Below are 21,153 nucleotides of genomic sequence, written 5' to 3' on the forward strand. Positions count from 1 at the left end.
TGTTTGTCAAATGTTATTGACTCTCGTGTGTCTCGTGACCGATCGCGTCATGCACAAGAGTCAGGTGTATCATTTGAATGAATATGACTGAGTGGAGTGTGCGTGTTCACGGAGCGGCGGATTGGATCGTCCTTTCAGCGATTAAAACATTAAGATAAACTCTGTTCTTAACATGAAGATATCTTATGACTTCAGAAGACTTGGAATGCAAGTTTTTGCAATAAATAGTTTTTGGTCAGTTTTTGCAAAAAAATACCTGTGACTGTACTTTTATTTGCCTGTTATATGCTTTATATTGTTGAGAGTGGGTAGGTTTAGGGTAAAAGTTAGTTGCTCCAAAATATAAAAGTAGCCTATAAATATTCATAAAATCATGTCTGCTTCTTACTGTCATTGATTTACATAGGCATCACTTCCGTGGACCCATCACAGAATTTTATGCGATTTAGTGAAACTGCCACAGATTTTGAGTTAAGGGGCCATGTTCATTTCACGGAATTCTGTGAGGCCAGGTTGGTATATGGCAGTTTTCCCTGTGGTATCGAAAGTGTTATTGAATATCAATATTTTTCAAGGTATCATATCAAAGTTAGAAATTAGAAATGATTAGTGACAACACTGCTCATAATATTTATTAATTTATTAATTTGCAGCCACCGTAAGAACTTGTTTGATTGGGCTACTTTTTGGTTTGTTTTTTTTCACTTATTTAATAATAATAATTATAATTTCTTTATTTTTTAAATTGAAATATTATTATTTTATTTTTTTTGAAGATCGACGTTGTGACGTTGTGCTGTTATGGCATGTTATGGCATACTATGGCATGTTAAAAAACGAATTAAATGCGGTCAGTCGCTTTTGTTGTCATTTTTGATGACTCTTACTGTTTCTGTAGGCGATGTTTGCCAGATTAAGCTACAAAGTGGCCCATATCGAAATCCCTCAGAGATAACTTAAACATTATTTATTTTTTTCTTCAGCTTCTCCCTCTTCTTTTGACCTTTAACCATTCCTTAAAGACCATAAATATGATTGGTGATTGGTAAACTCAACAGGAGAGGCATTGGAGACTCTAAGTGAATCTAATAGCAGTCCACAGCCAGCAGGATTAAACCACATGAAGGTCAAAGTTTTTGCCCATGCTGCGTTCTCTTCTTTCCCAACCCCTAATTCCCAGCTCTGGCCTCAGTGGTTGGGAGTCTGATTTGTTTTGTCACTTCAGAGGGAGAGCGCACTCTTTCCACACCCACCTCTCTCTCTCTCTCTCTCTCTCTCTCTCTCTCTCTCTCTCTCTTATGATTCACAGTCATTAAAATACTGGAACTTTGGAGCTTTAAAGTCACCCTGACCCATGCTCAGCCACCGGGCCTGAGCGGAATATAAAGCAGCGGAGTGATTGATCTGCTTAAGTATCTGCAATTAAGCCGGCACTGTGTGTGAGACAGGCGCTCTGCAACACCACAGATCCCAAAATCAACCTCTACCACTGAAGTCTGCAATCAAACATGAATGGCGAGCAGAGAGATCGAACATAAAAGAAGTTAATCACGTCTCACACTACATTTTTAACCCCTCTACATTTTTAACCAGCGAGAAGGAAATCATTGTTATGAGGCCATTTGGCTTGTCAAAATCCAATCTATTTTTTGGGGGATTGAACTTGACTTAATGTCCCAAACCTCTGACTTTTTAAGTCAGGAAACATCCTATTGTTTTGTTGTTGTTTTCTTTACTGTGCAATGGCATTGAGACTTTGACCAACTAACCTGTGTGGTGATATTTTTTGGGATAGTGATAAACTGAGCTGAATCTATATCCACAAGAGGCCCGCGCCCTTGACTTCCCCGCTCCATTGTTATAGAACATTTTTATTAATCTAGGAAGTTCATTGGATGGGGATCAAGAACTCATTTATAGCTGCACTCTTGTGGCACGTCCGATCAAAATCTAATACTAAGACGAGGGGGTATTGAACTTGCAATGATACCCTTAAAGAATCTTTAATCAATCCGTGTTTGACTTTCAGACCTCTTTGCCAGGTGCAAATTGTTTCTCCTAAAAAGAAAGGAAATAAAAGAGTGGGACGGGGTGATGCAGGGGTCGCCAGGCTCTTTTCAGCTTGCCCTAATAGCATATTTATGAGTGCTCTAATCTATAATGACATTTTCGATACCACCCCTGTTCTGTTACTTACACAATCCTGATCCATTCCCTCAGATAATCACTATACGTTAATGGGGCTGACTTGAGCCTGAATTGCTTTTTAACTCAAATGGACATCTCAATTGCTGCATTGTGGGATAGACACAAGAAAGAGAATGAGAGTGATTCTTTAAAAAGATTATGGGTGTGGGGAAACAATAGGGGAAGTGCTTTATATGCTTGACTGGCTCCATCATATTTTTTTCTACTTGCGCACCCATGTTCTGTTTATGTAGCTTCACTTACAATCGTTAAGTCTGCCTGGTCAACGCTATTACACATAATCTCATTGTGCAGGTCTGGCTTTAAACTCGTGTACATGAGTGCACTTTCACGTTACTGCTGTAGTATTTCCTGTCTGGTGACTATAGTCCATCCATCATATTGATCTGGGAGATTTCCAGGTCTGTCTTGGAGTTTTCAGCTCCAATCAGGCACCTGTACGATCATTATTTAATGTGTGTATATGAATTGGAAATGGGTTAAATGTCACCATGTGCCTCATTTTCAAGAAATGTCCACTGTCAATCAAAATATGTAATGATTTATTGATGGTGAATGCTTGCATTTTATTAAAGTGGTCTTATGGCATTGACTAAAAAATGTAATTTAATGAGTACGAAAGACTTTATAATGTCTTCATACTGTTTTTAGTCTTAAAATAATACTTAGATGGAATAATATAAGATAAAAAATGATGGAATCACTGTGCTCTACCAACTCAGGATGTGCGGATCAGTAAAAGCTTGAGCTTTTTTCTTAGAAGAACAGAATGATCTGCACCCCTTTTCATATTTTTTACATTTTTTATTTTACATTATGCAACACAGCACATACATACTGTAACAGACTTTGGCTTCGGCTGTTTGCCGCCTTCTGTGAATCATTTAATCTTACTCCTACACAAAGTTCTTTTAAAATGTAATCATAGTTCAATTAAATAAGATATAATATTTATTTATTTTTTTCAAACACAATTTTTACAGTAATTGAATGATTAAAATGAATTTTAGATCAAAAAAGCAACTTTATTTAGTTTAAATTCCTTCCTTCCTTCCTTCCTTCCTTCCTTCCTTCCTTCCTTCCTTCCTTCCTTCCTTCCTTCCTTCCTTCCTTCCTTCCTTCCTTCCTTCCTTCCTTCCTTCCTTCCTTCCTTCCTTCCTTCCTTCCTTCCTTCCACTTACTTACTTACTTCTTCATGCAGCTTTTCTATAACAATACTCACATTTTAAGTTGAGTCAATAATCAAAGCAAGTGCATCAGATTAATGCATTTTGTAATTGGAATAAATATTTATGTAGTTATTTCACATTTGCCTTATTATTATTTCCAATGGTGTTGTTGATTTTATCATACTTAACAATATCAAGGTGAGTCTGTTCATTTACTTACAAGGATCAACAGGATTGTCGTGATATTTAGACGTCAACACTTGGCACGTTGCTGCAATATTTCATAATGAGAATTTTTCACAGAATTTGCAATCTTTTTCTCGACATCTGCAGCGGAGCTTTACTTTGTGTGAATTGTGTTTGTTTTAGTATAATATGGCAAGATTTAAACATTATGACATGTTTTTTCTTTCTCGGCTTTGGTTTAATTGGACTTAATTAAGAAAAAGATCCTTTTCCTGCGGTAGAGAAAACGTCTCGGTTACGTATGGTAACCCTCGTTCCCTGAAGGAGGGAACGGAGACGTATGTCGGATGTACCGACGAATTGGGATCACTTCTGGGAGCCCCTATCAGCTTCGAGCTATCTAGAACCGGCCAATGAACAATTGGCGTGCGAGATTTGCATCTCGCGCCCCGCCCCGCACCGCGGGTATAAACAGGAAGCGAGAGCGAATGCACGCTGTTTTTCACTGAGGAGCCACACGTAATGGCTCAACCTGCAGTGATGGTACAGCAACTGTGGCGACGGGACGTACGTCTCCGTTCCCTCCTTCAGGGAACGAGGGTTACCATACGTAACCGAGACGTTCCCATTCAGTCGGTCACGTTCGACGTACGTCGGACGTACCGACGAATTGGGATCCCCTATGGAAAACGCCACAGTTACTACCACTTCCAGCGCCCAGCGATGAGCCCCTCAGACCCCGATCTGATGCGGGCGGGAAAGTTCACGCAGGGAGAGTCCAAGCTGCTGTTCCGCAAGACCCATTCAGCTGACTGTATTGGATAACGCTGGGAAAGCGTGCCTGTGAAGGCCGCTGCGGAAGCCACATCATGCCCAGAGGGAGTTAACATGTGGAGAATACACGTATGGGCTGGCCGTGGGCAGCTCAACATACGGAAGTCCCAGGGGAGGCCCCGGCCAATTCGTGGAGGGGGACAACACGTACCTGGGAAAGGAGGGAAAGACACGGGCTCGCCGTAGGGAGCCGTACCGTGGAAGAATACACACATGGGACCGCCGTGGGGGTCACTACATATGGAACCCAGCCTAACACAAGTTCCACCAATGCATATGAGTGTTAGACCTGGCGTCGAACGCTCCGCCACGTCCGACTGCCGCGGGTTGCGGAGGACTCAACAGGGTTCGCCGATCCGGGGAACTCGACTGGAGCAGAATAAGCGCACGCATCCGTCTACCATAGGGGAGGGAATGGCGCAGCAAGCCGACACTAGAACGGGCACTTCGGTGTTACTGACTATGGGAAGTGAGCACACAGGAAGAAACCGGCTCTACACGGAGGCTATAGAATCTAGCAAACGTGTTAGGTGTCGCCCAGCCCGCAGCTCTACAAATATCTGTCAGCGAGGCGCCACGAGCCAGCGCCCAGGAAGAGGCAACACCCCTAGTGGAGTGGGCTCTTAACCCGAGCGGGCAGGGCACGTCTTGGGACTGATAAGCCAAGACGATGGCATCCACTATCCAGTGGGCCATCCTCTGCTTGGAGACAGCCTTTCCCTTCTGCTGTCCTCCGTAACAGACGAAGAGCTGCTCTGAGGTCCTGAAGCTTTGCGTTCTATCCACGTAAGTCCGGAGAGCACGGACGGGACAGAGAAAAGCTAGGGCTGGGTCTGCCTCCTCCGAAGGCAGCGCTTGCAGGCTCACCACTTGGTCCCGGAAGGGAGTAGTGGGAACCTTGGGCACATATCCAGGCCGGGGTCTCATGAGTTACCAGGCCCGAATTCCAAGCACGATTCGTCGACCGAAAATGCCTGCAGGTCCCCTACCCTCTTGATGGAGGCCAACGCAGTCAGGAGTATTGTCTTTAACGACAGAACTTTCAACTCAGCTGACTGCAGAGGCTCAAAAGGTTCTCTCTGTAGTGCAGTTAGCACCAGAGTTAAGTCCCAAGAGGGTATGGAGGGAGGACGAGGCGGATTTAATCTCCTCGCTCCCCTAAGGAACCTGACGATCAGATCGTGCTTACCTAGAGATTTTGCATCTACGAGCTCATGATTAGCGGCGATAGCGGCGACATAGACTTTGAGGGTGGAGGGAGACAGCCTTCGCTCCAACCCATCCTGTAGAAAGGTAAGCACAGATGCGACCAAACATCTTCGGGGGTCTTCTCGGCGAGAAGAGCACCAATCGACGAACAGGTTCCACTTCAACGCATAGAGGTGCCTCGTAGAGGGGGCTCTAGCGGAAGTGATGGTGTCAACTACCGCTTGCGGTAGGTCACCTAGAACCTCCGCGTCCCGTCCAGGGACCAAACATGGAGTTTCCAGAGGTCCGGACGCGGGTGCCATAGGGTGCCCCGTCTCTGAGTCAGGAGGTCCTGCCTCAGAGGAATGGGCCAGGGAGGTGTTGTCGCAAGGAGCACTAGTTCTGGGAACCAAGTCCGTTTGGGCCAATACGGAGCGACCAACAGGACCTGCTCCTCGTCCTCCCTGACTTTGCACAGTGTCTGCGCAAGAAGGCTCACTGGGGGAAACGCATACTTGCGTTCTTCCCGGGGCCAGCTGTGGGCCAGGGTATCCGACCCGAGGGTCCCCTCGGTCAAGGAATAAAACCACTGGCAGTGGGTCGTCTCTGGGGAGGCAAACAGGTCTACCTGTGCGGCCCCGAAACGACTCCAGATCAGCTGGACCACCTGGGGATGGAGTCGCCATTCTCCCGGAAGTACCTGCTGACGTGACAGCTCGTCGGCCGCACGATTGAGCAGGCCCGGAATGTGAACGGCACGAAGCGACCTCAGATGCTTCTGACTCCATAAGAGGAGATGGCGGGCGAGTTGCGACATGCGACGGGAGCGTAGACCACCCTGTTTGTTGATGTACGCTACGGCCGCAGTGTTGTCCGTCCGGACCAGAACGTCTTGCCTCTGAGCGGCACCTTGAAGCGGCTGAGTGCAAGACGAACTGCTAACAACTCGAGGCAATTGATATGCCATTGCAGTTGAGGCCCCGTCCACAGACCCGAAACTGCAAGCCTGTTGTACGTGGCACCCCAGCCCGTGGATGAGGCATCCGTGGAGACAACGGAGTGCCTGGACACTTGTTCTAGGGGGACTCCCGCCCGGAGAAACAGAGGGTCCGACCACGGGCCGAAGGTTTGGCGGCACCTCGGAGTCACTTGGACGCGGAGGGAACCGCTGTGCCACGCCCATCTCGGGACTCGATCGTGTAGCCAGCGTTGAAGCGGTCTCATATGAAGCAATCCGAGCGGCGTTACTGCGGCTGCGGATGCCATATGCCCCAGGAGCCTCTGAAAATGTTTCAGTGGTACCGCTGTCCTGCCTCTGAACGAATTCAAGCAGTTCAACACCGACTGGACGCGCTCCTCAGTGAGGCGCGCTGTCATGGCGTCCGAGTCTATCTCCATACCGAGAAAAGAGATCCTCTGCGTGGGGCAGAGTTTGCTCTTCTCCCAGTTGACCCGAAGTCCCAACTGGCTGAGGTGACTGAGCACCTTGTCCCTGTGTTCGCACAACTGCTCTCGCGACTGGGCAAGAATCAGCCAGTCGTCGAGGTAGTTGAGGATGCTAGGGATTAGGGGTAGACCTAGTTCGTGGGATGGGTAAGGGGACTCCCCCAGCCCGGAGGTAGGAGAGTCTCGATCTTAGCTCCGAGATAGTCATGTTCCCGCAGTGGGAACATGAACTATCCACAAACGCCGCCTCAGCGTGTTGTGTGCCCAAACACGTGAGACAGCGATTGTGACCGTCAGCAGGGGACAGGGAACGACCGCATCCAGAAACGCACGGGTGGTAAGACATCTTGAAAAAGACGGCACGTCACCCGTGAAGCTCTTTTGTGAGGAAAACGCTCTGTGCTGAAGCACTCAGGGGGAAACGCGACAGCGCACGGGATTGTTAGTGCAGCCCGTGCCTGTACTCAGCAGGAAAAATGCTCTACCCAGACCAACAGGTTGCTGTGATAACAGCAGTTTTTCTGCACTCAGAGGCAGCTCGATGAGTTCAGCGCGGATCCCACTGAAAGGTGCCGTTCCTCCAACACGCGTCCTCCTCTGGTTCTCCGGTTTTCTGTAGACAGTCTTGCTTGATAGCAGCGAAAAATACTCGTCTTGTTTGAAGAAGAGTGAGTCCTTCATACGCCTGTGTGGCTCCGAAGTGAATGACAGCATGCATTCGCTCTCGCTTCCTGTTTATACCCGTGGTGCGGGGCGGGGCACGAGATGCAAATCTCGCACGCCAATTGTTCATTGGCCGGTTCTAGATAGCTCGAAGCTGATAGGGGCTCCCAGAAGTGATCCCAATTTGTCGGTACGTCCGACGTACGTCGAACGTTCCCTCCTTCAGGGAACCCTCGGTTAAGGATCAGTCGACACTCACTTTAAAAGATGATTATGAAGAGAGTATTCAATATTTGAACAAAGCTTTTTCACAGCTGTCTTTCAAATCATAGTTTCATACAGCGAAAGCGACTATTCAAACAACGCTCGACTATTTTTGTTGTGGGAAATATCTTAAGATCTTGCTCTCAGAAAGTGAAGAGGGTAAATGAGAAAAGTAATGAATTCTAGATAAATAATAGAAATATGTGAATTCATCCGAATGTGTGAAAACCGAAGCTCGATTTGACCCATGTCTATCCACCTGTTCCAGTGCGAGAACAAAAGCTGGCAATAGCGCAATAAAAGATGCAATCTGCACCGGGACTCACTTAATCTGTCCGCTGGTTGCCATCGTAAATCAAGTCTAATGTCATGTGACAAGTAGACAGAACTTAACGGCACTTCCATTATTCCAGTATGCCTCAAAGGAAAAAGGGGATAGAGGGAGGGGAGAGGGGGGGGGGGGGGGGGGGGGGGGGGGGGCAGTAATAAATAAATAAATAATGTGCTTGAGAGGATGAAAACTAATTTCAGTAAAGGCGGACCTGTGGGTGATTGATTCTGTGGAAGGCATTAATCTTCTCAACATCTCCATGCCCATCAGTTATTGTGAAGATGGTTTTTGGGGTGCCACGGTTTAACCATTAACTGTTTTAGGGACACAAAGTTTAGGCAGGAATTGGTTTACATCTGTCACCATTATTGTTGTTGTTTGTAGATGTTGTATTACTTTAGGTCTTCATAAAAGGGGTCAAACTGACCTGATTTCATTTAGTTAATATAATATAAATAATGACATTAGGGCTGTGCAATATGGCATTTTAGCATCAATATCGCAATGTATGCATCCGCGAAAAACTATGGGTATTGTAGTTGATCCGTACTGATCAGGCACCACGGTTCGTGATGCACGTGATTCTTACATTAATTGCAAAATTTAACCATCATAGAGCGAGAGTTTCGCATTTGCACATGTTTTAGGCCCTGTCAGTTTAAACATTAAAGCAATGTTAAACTGTTCAAGTGCAAGAAGACACGAAAGACCTCGAACACTTAATTCCCTTCTCTTCTGAGTCTATTTGAGCTTGAACAGGCATATACATGCAAAATTATGTCAAAATGCCCATCTCGGTGAGTATCCTCTTAAACAGTCACTTATGGCTTAAGTGAACATAAAGAATTGGGAAAGAAAACGGATGCATATCATTATATTGGATCGGTGCATTCGTTCTTAAAGTGATAGCAGCCTAATATTCCTGCTGCTGTCATTAATATGAATTAAACAAACAAAATACAAATGGAAAATCACTTTTGTAGTGTATATTAATTATATTTCATTTATACAGTAAATACTATGCAGTATTATTTTAGATTTGATTATTGAATTGCTGTACCTTACTGATATACTTACCTGAAAAACATAAAGCACTGTTTATTTCATTTGTATCGTTGTTCTTTTGTATTTACCTATGATTGTAATTTGTTTATTATTTTCTATGCAGATGCACTCCCCTACAAAATCACCCCGATCATTCTAGAATGATTAATTTTTCCAAATAGAGCTATTCAAGTCATCTGGTGAAATAGTTTTCATATCTCAATATATATCAACAACATATCGCAATGTCAGTTTTTTTATAATATTGTGCAGCCCTACTTGACATTCCATAATTACCCAAAATTCACAATTTTTACTGTCGATTTCAGGTTTTGCGTTTAAAAAAGGGCAATCCTGTATTTTTAAAAGAGTCCATTTATTTTTATTTTTTTATTTTTTGTTGATAGGCGTCATTGATACCTGCACTACCAGAGAAGGGAAAAAAGACAGCAATGTTTTGACTTTTGACTGACCTTGTTCCCTTAAAAGATACTAAAAACTTCCCAAAAGCCATGGATAGAAAGAAGATGAATCTCCATCTTGAATACACAACACACACACACACACACATATATATACTGTATACACATATATACTTTCAAGATGGAGATCCATATCAAGAAGCTGACCATAGACCATAGCTGTAAATCCCATCAAAGTAATGATACTATGTCCTGCTCTTGAAGTTTCTGCATAGTGGAACTGAACAGGCCTAGAAGAGCGAGCTCGCCAATCCCCAAGATGCCTAACGGAGATGTTCTGTCAGTCTTGTTCCTGTGTCCCATGAGAGCACTGGGCCTGTTTCAGTTAATGAGCCCCAACTGCGCTAATGTGTGTTAAAATAGGACTATGTGATTCCCTGCTGTTTTAGTATCACAGCATTATGACAGGCACCGGTGCATCAGTAGCGCTGTGGTACACTTCATTCTCCATGATTACACCCTTGGGCTTCAAGCTTTGACACTACAACAGGCACTACAACAGGTCCACACGCCTGGCATTTGAGAGAATATACTCTCGCTACAACACTGTGAGAGAACTCATTCGCTCCGATTAGACTCACTGTGTTTCCTTGACCACTATTATTGTTGTGCGGGAGAATGAAAAACAGGCAAAATACATACTTGGGCTGTCAGAAGGATGGCATTTTCTAGTGGATGTACTTGAAAAGAAACACAATGTGGCTCAATCTGGCTCATCGGTAATGAAAAAGCTCTTTGCTATTATGGGTAAATAAAGTGGTTTGGGGTGGTGCATTGACGTATGTTTGTGGAATTACTAGAATTATAAAATATGAATCAGTATGTATACACTGCAAAGTAAAAAACAGATTTAATATTGCAGCATACAGTGTACAGAATTGTATAAGCTTTTTGACCATATTGACCACGTTTTCTAGAGTAATTTTAGACTGAATTTTTAGCAAACATCTTTTTTTTATGTACGTTAACCTAGGGTGACCAAACGTCCTGTTTTCCCAGGACATGTCCTGTTTTCAAGTCCTGTCCTTGCCCTAATATAACAATTTTCTATCCATACAGAGGGGGCATACTTTAAATGTACTGAAATTAATAAGGAATCTTTGAGTAAACTTCGAGTATCATTTGAGTATCTCATGGCTGGGCCGAGTGTCCTGGTTTTTGGTAATCAAAATATGGTCACCCTAGTTAACCTGTTGGTGCAACTGATCACTTTGTTTGCCTATGTTGACTATTTAGGCAATTGTCCACAAATGTTATGAATACTGACAAATGCTGACAAATCTTTTTAACTGTTTTTTTTAACAGTGAGAGCTCTCTGAACTGCAATGTATGGGTTACTCGGAGCAGTTGCAACTCCAGGAAGTCCAGTTAGCTTCACAAATATTTTTTTTTTTGGCATATATTTTTATGACATTGAGGCATGAAGTCTATTAGTTAATGTAGGCAGTTCAATGAAAACTGTTTTACACCTAATCACGATCTGCATGTTCCTCTTTGGGTCTTATTTACCTTGCCAAATAATACCGGGTAATTGTTTTGTGTCTTTGATGGTTGGCAAGTAAAATACACTATATTGCCAAACATTTTGGGACACCTGCCTTTACATGTACATGAACTTTAATGACATCCCATTCTTAATCCGTAGGGTTTAATATGGAGTTGGCCCACACTTTGCAGTTTTATAAGTTACTATTCTGTAGCTATTGACTCTGCAGAAAGCAAATTCTGCGCAATGTGCGCCTCAGCATGCGCTGACCCCGCTCTGTGATTTTTTTACTTGGCCTACCACTTCAGTACCACGCTTGAATTCACTGAGCTCCTGAGAGCGACCCATTCGTTCATAAATGTTTGTAGAAGCAGTCTGCATGCCTAGGTGCTTGATTTTATACACCTGTGGCCATGGAAGTGATTGCAACACCTGAATTCAATGATTTGGAGGGGTGTCCCAATACTTTTGGCAATATAGAGTATATTAAAAGCAAAGAAAACACTTGTCAAAGGCTCCTCCACAGAATGAGAAGTGACTTTACGGCATAAGCAACCGATGCACATATTTCATGCTGAACATATTGCACGCTAAATGTTAATGATTTTGTTTGCAAAAACAGTTATAGTGTTAGTGACTCCGACCCATTTTTATCCCCTTCCCTCAGCGCTGGTGGCCTTGGTTGGTCTGAGCTGGAGAAGTTAAAAATACTTCATTGCATCAGATGTGCAATAAATAGGAAACGTGTACTAAGCCATTGTAAACTATTCATAACTCCCCACTCTTCTGGTTCTCTCTGTCTTCCTCTCTAGGTCTGTCTTTCTTTGTGCTTGTAGGGCTTGTTGAGCCAAATCTGACAGTTGGTAAATACTACAAGGATGAGCTTACGTTTCTTTGTCAGACAACTTTCTGTTTCCTTCTCAGCTTATGCGATTAACGCTCACTACAATAAAGAAGCTGTCCTACTGTGCCTGTGTTATCTGAGTAATTAACACTAATTCTGACAATCCCAAGACCCGAGCACTGGTACATCTAAGCTTAGGGCAGGTGGGTTATTATTGGGCTAACCGTAAAGAAGGAAAAAAAAAATGTGTGTGTGTATGTATGTGTAAATATATATAATATTTTATATCATATATATGAATATAATATTTTTTTCCTGTACGGTTAGCCCAATAACAACCCATCATTTTATTTTTATAATTTGTATATATATATATATATATATATATATATATATATATATATATATATATATATATATATATAAAAACATTTAATTAAAAAATATAAAACCTACAAATATTAATTATATAAATCTTGCAAATATTAGGGTTTTTCTAATGATTGGAAGTGAGATATGGTGATTTGTGTTTGTATGGATATCTTTTTCACTGGTAGAAGATTGCACAGGCTAATAACTTTAAAAACGGGGGTCTTTATTTTGTTGATATGTTGTTGGTTTACTTCTGCAGGGTTAAATTGTTGGACTTCTTGTGGTGAAATTGCTTGTTCTTGAAATGTTTTACTTTTCTCTTCTCTAGGTTAAAGCTCTATAGTTCACTCAGAAATGAAATTCTGCCATCATTTACTCACTCTTGTTATTTCAAATTCATAACAAATCTGAAAAACACAAAAGGAGAAGTTCTGAACACTGTGATGGTCAATAGATGTAATTATAATGAATGGGGCCTAAAGCTTCTAAAGGACCTACAGCTTGGTCTATTCATCATACTTGGAATATAGTGCACGAGTCACATGGTGCTTCTGCATCTTTGGCCCTGTTTACACCTGGTATTAAGATGCGTTTTGGTCGATCAGATCACATGTAGACGAGGGAGACACATACCCGTTTACACTTGTTTCAATCCATCTCTTTCAACCACTTCTGTCCTGATTTCTTCAAGGGGAGTGTCTACAGGCGGGTAAATGTATGGTTTTTTTCAAATCTTTCAATCTAATGGACAAAAAAAGCTCCCGCAATTTACATATATAAACGTGACCGGAGACCTAAAACATACAGAGAACAGCAGCTTTTGTTTCTGTTCTGACAGCCGCAGTTTAAATCCCGTCTGACTAGCGTGCTTTCCATAATGTTTACACGTTAGGTCGGTAGGCGGAGAGTAGTCTTTAGTGGCTGTTCGAAAGCATTCAACCCAAACGTGCTGCACACATCCTGAAAAGTGAAGCCAAAGCTGATCGATACGATCACTCCCAGGTGGTTGGTCCCAGTATAGCTCATAAACCCGCCCCCTCTATGTATTCTATTGGGAAGTGAGACAAACTAAACAATCAAATTACACTTCAAATACATTTTTCCAAAGATTGTTTCTGTCATTTTAGGTAGCTTTTATCACACTGATGAAAGTTAAAGTGTTTTAAAATAAGTTTGGTTTTAGTTAGTTATTTGGTGCTATAAAAACGGGGTGTGACATCATGATTGACAGCTGAGATTGATGGCTTCTCTGAGCAAAGTTGTCACTGAGGTACCAAAATACTTTTTTCGGTATTTTCGGGAGGAGATTGGAGCTTTACCTTTAATTTCTACAATTGCATTACTGTTTATTTCACACCGACATAATTAGTTGTTTTGCAGTAAACTGTACTAACAGATACTGCTGCGGGAATGTGGGTTTTGTCGCGGCTCTACTTCCTGCTCTCTACTGCGCAGACTCAGGTCCCGAGGTCAATTCTGCACAGACGCAGTTCCCAAATAAGCGCAAGATGTCAGCGCCATATTCTGACATTGGCGGCTTCACTTTTATTCAATGGAAGGTAGTGAAGGTGTGTCGTCCATCTTTTTTACTGTCTATGATTCGACCACATGAACATTTACACTACGACAGCAATCCTGTCAAATGCGTTTTCGACTAACTCTGGAAATGGTCGAAAATGGACATGCTCAAAACATTTTAGACACCTGTATTTAGCGTCGTCCTCTTGTGATCCGATCGACCAAAATCAATGTTGAAGCGTGAAAACCTCACTACTTAGTAATTGCATGGGAAAGGGAAACCTCTGCGATTTTAAATTAAAACTAAAGTTTTTCAGTGTTCCACAGAGAAAGTAAGTAGAACCTGTACTACACTCAATAAATACTGTCTTCTCTCTCAGGTTTACTGGTCCAAACCTGCCATCGCCCATCATCAGCAGCAAGAACTGGCTGAGACTCCACTTCACATCCGATGGAAACCACAAACTGAGAGGCTTCAGTGCTCAGTATCAAGGTAAGATATGGGCTGCCGTGGGACTGGTGCCTTTACTTGTGTAAGTCTATGTAACAAGACCGAGAAACAGCTCAGGGGTCCTAGCTGTCAAACACATCTGGAAAAGAGAGAAACAAACTAAAAGGGGAGAGACAGAGAAAGTGAAAGGTTGGATGTAGGGCTGTTTTCACAACATATACTACTCATTCTGCTCCTCGCAAGTTTGTTTCCCCTCATTTTAATAGAGTTTTGAATTGATGTTGTCTACAGAAAAGGTAGAAGTAGATTTTTTATATTTTTCATGCTTTACATGTTTTTATAATTATATAATATTATATAAATAAATAAAAATACCTTTTTGATACTAATAGTTCTTTCAGCTCTTGTTCCCTCATTTTCTGTTAAGGTTTTTTTTTTTTTTAAAGCTTAAAAACTACCAGGGTGCTTGAAAGTTTGTGAACCCCTTGCAGAAAAATGTGTATAATTTTAACAAAATAAGAGGGATCATACAAAATACACATTATTTTTTTTTATTTAGGACTTTCCAGAATAAGATATTTTACATAAAAGATGTTGACATAGTCCACAAGACAAAAAAAAGCTTAATTTATAAAAATGATCCGTTCAAAAGTTTATGTACCCTTGATTCGTAATACTGTGTGTCGTTTTCTGGATGATCCACGGCTGTTTTTTTGTTTGTTTTGTGATGGTTGTTCTTGAGTCCCTTGTTTGTCCAGAGCAGTTAAACTGTCCAACGTTAAAAATTCTCCAGGTCCTGCACATTCTTCAGTTTTCCAGCATCTTTTGCATATTTGAACCCTTTCCAGCAGTGACTGTATGATTTTGAGATCCATCTTTTCACACTGAGATAATTGAGGGACTCAAACACAACTATTAAACAAAGTTCAAACATTCACTGATGCTTCAGAAGGAAACACAATGCATTAAGAGCCAGGAGTGAAAACGTATTGAATTTGAAGATCAAGGTCAATTGTACTTAATTTGTTTTCCGGAAAACATGTAAGTATCTTCTGTTGCTTCCGAAAGGGCAGTGCTGAATTAAAAAAAAAAAACCAAGATATTTGAATAAAATAAGAACAATTTGAACATATTTCTCCTGTTCTAAAGTTTTCACCCCCTTCCGGCTTTTAATGCATCATGTTACTTTCTGGAGAATGCAAGGGGTTCACAACCTTTCAAGCACCACTGTATATATTGGGCCCTATATATGCAGTTTTCATTTAGTTTAATGGTACTCAAAGCGAAAATAAGAGGTTCTTGTTTTTTAAACTTGTAATTATTATGCTATCTGTACACTACTGTTCAAAAGTTTGGGGTCAGATATATTTAATGTGTTTGAAAGAAGTCTATTATGCTCACCAAAGCTGCATTTACTTGCCCAAAAATAAAAATATTCCTGTGATGGCAAAGCTTTTCAGTCAAATGATCCTTCGTAAATCAATCGAATATGCTGTTTTGCTGCTCAAGAAACATTTCTTATTATTATCAATGTTGAAAACGAAAACTGCGATACATTTTTCCCCAGAATTCTTTAATGAAAGTCCAAAAAAAACTCAAAAGCAGTTATTTGAAATATAAATATTTAATATTACAAGTCTCTACAGTCCTTGTTGATCAATTTAATGCATCCTTGCTGCTTAAAAACATTAATTTATTTCAACAACAAAAAAAAGTTGTACGAACAGTACTGTATATTATCTACAGTATTATCTACCCCCCCCCCCCAAGAAAAAGTTATGTCACTTATATTAGAGCATGAGTGCTACTATATTTTACCATATTTAAATCCAGTGCAGAAAACCTAAAAAGTGTAGAGATTCACTGCAGCTATTTGCTATCTGTAGTCGTCCTGCGCCCTGAAGAGTTTTCCCCTGTCTGCAGTTAGAATTAAAGTCAAATTATTTGAATCATCTTGGTTAAGTGTTATTAAGTCAGTTAAAGGTCATGAATACCCCCAACACCTGACATGTAGACACACACACAGATACACACACACACACACACACACACACACACACACACACACACACACACACACACACACACACACCAGCTGTGCTACTGGCACACTCTCATCACACTCTCAAGTTCAAAGGTCACCACTCAAAGGAGATGAGCTGAGGAACGGGATTAGTCAGCTCAGCAACGGGAACCAAAGACAGAATCTGCAGGAATTTCACCTCCTCCATAAGCAGATCAGAGCGATGGGATGGGATTACAGGACTGGAGTTTGATAAATAAATACTTTTAGAGTATCAGGAAGAGAGAAGGGAGAGCTAAGCTCTTAATTAGATTTTCCACTGACCTTTCTCCTTTCATTTTGCCTCCCTTCCTCTCTTCAACCTTTAGTTAAATGCTCTGCAATGAGGAACATGATCCAATGAGAAGACACTCTTTACGTAACAAGCTACTTAGCTTTATCACAATAATTTTGCAACTCCGTCAAAGATTAGGTATGGAGATTATTTCAAGATTATTTCAGAGAAAGAGAGAGAGATGCTCAAATAAAAAAAAAAATTATCATATCCTTTAACATCTTTGAGTCTATCTATTTAATTTCTTACAGTTTCTGTCATTTATTCTGTCAGGTTTGCATCACTTTAACTTAAAAATGTAAGGCAGTTTTTTTTGTGCATTGATCTGTTTTTTACGTTGTACAGCTCAATGTGTATATTCTGCAGATCTGGGGCCGGTTGCATCAGCTGTGCATAAATTATATCTTAGCCTGGTTTTGTCGTAAAGGGGCACTAAGGCCACATTTAAATGACATGGTTCAAGTGACCCAATTCTGATTTTGTCCTTCCATGTGGCACAGATCAGGTATGACCCATGAACGTGTAAGCAATAAAAAAGTACATGGATTCCGATATTCTCAGATTGGTTTCAAGCCGCATTCATATGTGGAAATTAATCTGATACACTGTAAAAAAAAGTATGGCCCCACTTTATATTAGGTGGCCTTAACTACTATGTACTTACATCAAAAAATAAGTACAATGTACTTACTGTGTTCAAATTGTACTGCAAAACACCTTTGCTGATATTGAGGTGGGATACGGGTAGGGTTAGGGACAAGTGTGGTGGTATGGGTAAGTTTAAGTGTAGGGTTAGGTGTAAGGGAAGTGTCAACAGTGTAATTACAAATGTAACTACAGAAATTAATTACAGATGTAATTACATGAAGGTATTTTTTTTAAATGTAAGTACAATGTAAAAACATGTATGTACACAATAAGTGCATTGTATCAAATGATTATGTTAGTACATAGTAAAGGCCGACCTAATATAAAGTGGGTCCAAAAGTATTTAAAAAGTACCGTTAGTTACATGGTTGCCTTAAAATTGAGTTCATTGAAATTAAAAAAATGAGTTAATACAATGAACATTTGAGAATCGACATCACCCTTTATTCAAATATTATTAAAATATTTTGTAAGCATATTGAATAATTGTGTTTTATTTGTAATAATGCAGTGAAACATGCCAAATTGTGCTATTTTCAAGATTTATCACAACATTTTTTTTTATTTATGTGGTTCAGATACAATATTTTGAGGTTGTATTTATTAAACCAATTTCCTTCATTGTATTAACTCTTTTTTTATTGTTTTTACTTCAATGAATTCAAAATTTTAAGGCAACCAATTTACTTACTTTTTTAAGTTAAACCAACAATATTTTTTACATTGCTCTCTGGCAATGCAGGGGAATCAAAAACTAGAAACCAGGAAAAAGGTTTACTATTTATTTATGTCATTACATTGGGAAAGAAAGAAAGAAAGTTACACTTCACCCTAAGTTGCAATAATGTAATCAATATTTGCTAAAACTGTTGATTGCTAATGGTACACTTCTCCATTACAAAATGCTTACCCAAATGCTGATTTTCTTTATAGAGCTTTTAAGTGCTGAAGCTTTGAGGAAATAACAATGCCTGCATGTGTGTATGTGTGCGTACAAATGCGTGCTGGCATTATTTTGTCGCTTTTTCAACAAACATGCTGAGCTTTGTTCACGCACAATAGGCTTTTTTGCACAAGAATGACAGCTTCTTTGAAAGACTGTAATTGTAATTACAATGCGGTTCATGATTTGTAATGCCTAGCAAGCATCTGGCCTATGATTATAGTTTTTTTCCCACTTTTCCTTATCCTTCCTGTTCTCCTATAAACACGTTATAACGCTTTTGACTTTCAGTGAAGAAGATGACAGAGCTGAAGTCCAGAGGGGTCAAGATGCTGCCAAGTAAAGACAACCACAGCAAGATATCAGTTTGTAAGTAAACCTCTTCATGTACAAGGACTTTTCTTAAATCAATATTGCGTTTACATTCATGCACTTTGCTTTTATTCAAAACAACTTGTCCTATTTACTTTATGCTGTTTATATTAAGCGTGAGAAAACTGAAAGGAAACATTCACAAATGTGAAGCCTTACAATATCTAATCATTTAAAGCCAAAACGTTCTTAATTTTTCCTAGATTAATTTTCAGGGTTTTTAAGCATTGTCCGTGTGCAAATTCCATTGACCATGAGTTGATGAAAGCAGTACCAAACTTGCAGCGTGTCCTCACTCTCGGCATGAGCACACAACCTTGAACATTAACGTTATCTTTATTCTACGCTATGTCAATTGGAGACAAATGGAGCTATTTCTCTCCCTAAGGCCAGAGGGGAGGGAAAATAAGTTACCGTTTCCATTGTTGGCAAACAGAGAAAGAAAAAGCTTATCGAGGGCTGGGGTAATTGCTCTGTGTGCTGAGAGTCTTCTTCAGCCTGCTTCCCTCTGTTATGCCGTCTTTATTTACATTTCTATTACCTCTGCATTATTGTGAGAAAATGTCAGCCTGCCCGTGTGAGCATGTGCCCATTGAGGTTGTCATCTGGGATCTCAATATCGTCACCGTGGCCGGCAGTGTCTCAACGGTAGCGCTGACAAGCTTGGCCTTTTGTCCCACATCAATATGCATGAGGGCCGGCACCCAGGCGCGCATCGGCCAATCAACATGTGTCACTTCAGGTTTTCCTTCCACTGTCCTCTTCTGCCGCCTAGACACCTATTGCAGAAGCCGAGGCTACGGCCAACCTTTTTGACCCTGCGTGTCATTTCCACTTCCTGCAGGGCTGGATGACTTCAGCTTGTTTGATGCCAAGAAAAATTTTGTACTCGCATAATGATGTCTGAAAATATCTTGGCATTCTTGGGAGGACTGATTGATTCTTTTGTTCATTCAATAACCCTCCTGGGTAGGCTGTGTAGACAGTCGAATACATTTACAGATGGCTTTGCTCTCTTTACAAGGTAAATTCACACTGGTGTTCAGACCAACTGCACAGTTGCAAGAGTGATACTGCTTCCATGCAACAATTTAATAAACCAGATGTTGATGTTGAGTATATTTTAGACAAAATTCTAGTCTTTTTTTTCTCTCTACCGACAAATATAGTAGGGTAAGATGGGAAAGTGACCCTTTAGAACAGTGCATTTATTTATTTGAGCAAGTACAGGATGATGATGATGATGCGTCTTTCAGTATTTTAGTAATGGACATAGATGGAAGCATTTGCTAATTTAGTACTTATTCACAAAATTGGAAATCATGAAAGCGGGGCATCTTGCCCCACTACTTTAAAGGGAGTTATTCTCTATGTTAGTAAGGATTGTTTCTGAACTCCCTGAAGCACCTCAATTGTAGTCTTGAGTTTTCTTCCTGGAACGTACACGTCACAATATTCAGTATGCAAAATAAAGGTGGCAAGGCCTGGGTGAGTTACGTTAGTTGTGTGTTGAAGCTTGTGGTTATGGTAAGGGGCGTGATATTTCCGAAACAAGCTACAAGCAATTGACCAATCACAACACACTGATCCAGCTGACCAATCAGAGCTTCATAAAGACTGAACTAAAAAGTGTTTACAGACAGACTGGGAAGAGGGGTGCTGCAACCATGGGTGTCACTAGGCCCTTTTTAGGGGGGCTTCAGAGGTGTGTGTGTTGATCTGAGCCTCATTGGTCTGTCACCGCTCGTTAATGACAAAATATTTGAGAAAACCAATCAAATCACAGTAACGTTAGGCGGGCTTTGTGCACCCACAGATGCTGCTGACGCTGAGCGCGAATTTTAGCAGCACAACTCGACGTCAAGTGCGAGCTAAACTAAACATTTCATATTTGACAGCTGCTTCTTTAAGTCAGAAATGTTCAAAAAATGACAAATATTCAGGCAAATTAATAAACTTTTGTCTAATTTTGCCATTTTGAATTGAAACAGGCCTATGAAATTTAACAAACAAGAAATATTAACAAAGCAGTTTTCTCCAGATTAGGCATAAGATTAATAGTAATGAATGTGTGCATATTGTAAATTAATATAATTCCATTTGTAGCATTCAGTAAATAAAAAAAGCTCAGTTTTTTTCAGCCTGTATTGGGCAAATAGGCATAAGATTAGTAGACTAATGAATGTGTGCATATTGTGAATTCATATACATCAATACATTTAGTTACCTAGCTTTCCTGGTAGCCATCAGTAAATTAACATGTCTATGAAATTATTCATAAAACATATAAATATCAGATAAACATATGTTTACTGTATCAAAACTTTATCAGTCATATCTGCCCACT

At 40.9% G+C, this 21,153-nt stretch overlaps 1 protein-coding gene across 1 annotated transcript in view; it reads left to right on the top strand.

The window, feature by feature from the left end:
- Positions 1-21,153, top strand: part of csmd2 (CUB and Sushi multiple domains 2) — a gene marked incomplete at both ends in the record, with an annotated part of 367,659 nt that overhangs the window by 188,065 nt on the left and 158,441 nt on the right. Inside the window, 2 exon segments of the mRNA XM_079829996.1 lie at positions 14,416-14,528; positions 18,726-18,803. Coding sequence (XP_079686122.1) covers positions 14,416-14,528; positions 18,726-18,803 — 191 coding nt within the window.

The sequence above is a fragment of the Gobio gobio genome, assembly GCF_949357685.1.
Source record: "Gobio gobio genome assembly, chromosome: 11".
In the NCBI taxonomy this organism is placed as follows: domain Eukaryota; kingdom Metazoa; phylum Chordata; class Actinopteri; order Cypriniformes; family Gobionidae; genus Gobio; species Gobio gobio.